At 52.8% G+C, this 2447-nt stretch overlaps 1 protein-coding gene across 1 annotated transcript in view; it reads right to left on the bottom strand.

Moving 5' to 3' along the window:
- Vwa2 (von Willebrand factor A domain containing 2) overlaps positions 1–2447 on the bottom strand; it is a 36580-nt gene that overhangs the window by 6422 nt on the left and 27711 nt on the right. Inside the window, exons 7-9 of the mRNA XM_026781501.1 lie at positions 1547–1680; positions 857–989; positions 220–275 (exon numbers count right to left, since the gene is read on the bottom strand). Coding sequence (XP_026637302.1) covers positions 220–275; positions 857–989; positions 1547–1680 — 323 coding nt within the window. The remainder of the gene's footprint in view (positions 1–219; positions 276–856; positions 990–1546; positions 1681–2447) is intronic.

The following is a 2447-nucleotide window of genomic DNA, read 5'->3' as shown; positions in this document are numbered from 1 at the left end:
TTGGCTAAGGCAGGTAGTTCCAATGCTATCAGTCCATTCTCAGTGACAGTATGCCACCAAGCAGATGAGGACTTGGAACAGCAGGACACAGTCCTTGGCCACTAAATGCCCATCCCTCTTGCCCTGGACCTCATCCATGGCCACCTCCGCTCAGGGCTATCAGTGTCCCTTCATAAACCAGCTTCCCAGAGAACTGGTAGGTCCAACAGGCACACATACCTGGACAGATGGTTCTGTAGCAGGTGCCGGGGTGTGTCTGGAACACTCTCTTCCAGCTACAATACAAGGAAGTACAGTGATGGAATGACCAAATGTTTCAGAGATCACAGCACTAAACACTCATTTCCTTCTTTGTGCATCAAGTAGGGGATGTTTCAAATGACTCAGAGCCTTTCCCTCTACCCTCAAAAAAGATATGAACTAGGCGTCACATTGCGAGTTAGCATGGTAGTTGGGCATGGTGGTGCCCTTAGTCCCAGCACTCGGGAGACAGAGGCAAATATTATATCCACAGAGACTTGCATGTGGCTCATCCCTGTCTCCCCCAGGTCTAGATACAAATACTATCCCCTCCTCTAGACTCTCCCTGGCTTCTATTTCCAATGCAAGCTCCCCTCCCCCACCTCCAAGGCAAGCCAGGGTAAGTGTTCAGGAGAGGGAGAAACCTACAGCAAGTAGCTGTGCCCTCCCTGGTTCTCAGAGCTCCATCTCTGGCCTCATCCTATGTATCCTGCTTTTCTGCTCCAAACTGTCCAGCACCAGGACCCAGAGTGCTGATCTCCCTGCAGTTTTAGAGCCCTCAGAATTATGGGATGGGCCCTGTGCCTTGTCTCTGCCCCACACCATGTGGACAAACCTGTAGAAGGGACAGCGCACAGCCAGGACAGCATCTGCCTGCCTCGACCCCCTCCAGCACAGGGCATGGCCAGCCAGTTCCCTGATGGTCTCCAGTGTCTTGTGCTCACAGGGGTGAGCTTCCACCCTGCAATCTGTGTCAGAAGACAGTCCCCTCCCAGTAAGATGAGGGGCACTGCTCACCTCTGCCCTCGCTCTCCAGACTGCTGCTGTGGGGTCCCTACTCTACCCTCCCTGTAGAACCCGTGGCCTCTCTGGTGCAGAGCAGTGAAGGGAGGCACTTTTAGGATTTTCTCTGACCAGGGTTCCACATGGAGCATGCATATGATGAGTACTTTCTAATGATAGTCCCTCTAGTTAAAGGGTGGACCCCAACAGGAGAGATAAGCCCCAAACCTCCCTGAGTCCCTCCATGCAGCCAAGCAAGGAGTGTGGACTTGGTTCTTTCTCCCCAACAGGGGAGAGGGCCCAACCAAACTGACCATAAACCCAGGCCCCTCTTTCCCCATAGACTCCAGCTGGGAAACCGACAAGGTCAGCCAGAGGGAGACAGAACGCAGTCCTCAGGACAGGGCCTGCTCATCTCTCTTACCAGCCCTCCCCGGGAGGTTCTTGCCTCAAGAGCCCTGTTCCATCCATGCCCCAGTTTGTGAGGTTCAACGCCACTCCCTCGCAGGCTGGCCGGTCCTACCTGGATCAGCAGAGGTGCAGAGCGCTGAGGTGCTCAGGGTGCTGAGGAGGCCATTGGTGGCATCCTCCACTTGCTCAGCAAACAGCACGTGCTGCTCCTTTGGCTCACTGGCCAGGGTGAACAGCTCGTCCCACCTGGGGGAAAATTCCAGCAGCTGATACCATACCCTGCCTCATCCTGTCTCCCTAACTTCTGGACCACAGCACATCCCACTGACCCAGAGGTCAGCTCATAACAACCTCATCGTCCAGGTGATTCGTAAACTCAGGAGGTTCTCAAGGAAGCCCAGCAACGGGCCAACCTTTGCTAAAATACCTCATCCTCAGACCAATCAGCTCATATTCAAGACATAGTGCTAAGGGATTCAACTGACTTTTCTGAAAGTCATAGCTGATAAGGAAACAAAACTTTAACTCCGGGAACTCTTTTCTTTACAGGGTGGGACACAAATGTATCTATACATACATTCCTAATGCATTTTTCTTTTGTCAGACGTTCCTCTCGTTTTTTAAGTTATATATTAATTGCTTAAAACAATCAGAAAGCAAATGAGAAAAAGCTTTCTGAGGCGAGAAAGAGAAAAACCAATAAGGACAGCCAATGCCAGCCAAACACTGAGGTACGACACAAGCCCCAAGGGCAGCCAAGGAAAGCCACGTGCGGCTGTGGAGGGGATGCAGCCAGAGCCCCTCAGTGCCGAGGGCATTGCCACCAGTGCCCAGGGCAAAATGGTATTTGGGATGCCCCTAGGTCATGAAGGGGAGACAATACAGAGAATCGTTTTTGTTGGCTTAAGAGCCAGTGAGAGGCCGGGCGGTGGTGGCGCACGCCTTTAATCCCAGCACTTGGGAGGCAGAGGCAGGCGGATCTCTGTGAGTTTGAGACCAGCCTGGTTTACAAG

Source organism: Microtus ochrogaster, chromosome 8 (assembly GCF_000317375.1).
Source record: "Microtus ochrogaster isolate Prairie Vole_2 chromosome 8, MicOch1.0, whole genome shotgun sequence".
In the NCBI taxonomy this organism is placed as follows: domain Eukaryota; kingdom Metazoa; phylum Chordata; class Mammalia; order Rodentia; family Cricetidae; genus Microtus; species Microtus ochrogaster.
Note: the sequence above shows the minus strand (reverse complement) of the source record. Positions and strands in the feature narration are given on the sequence as shown.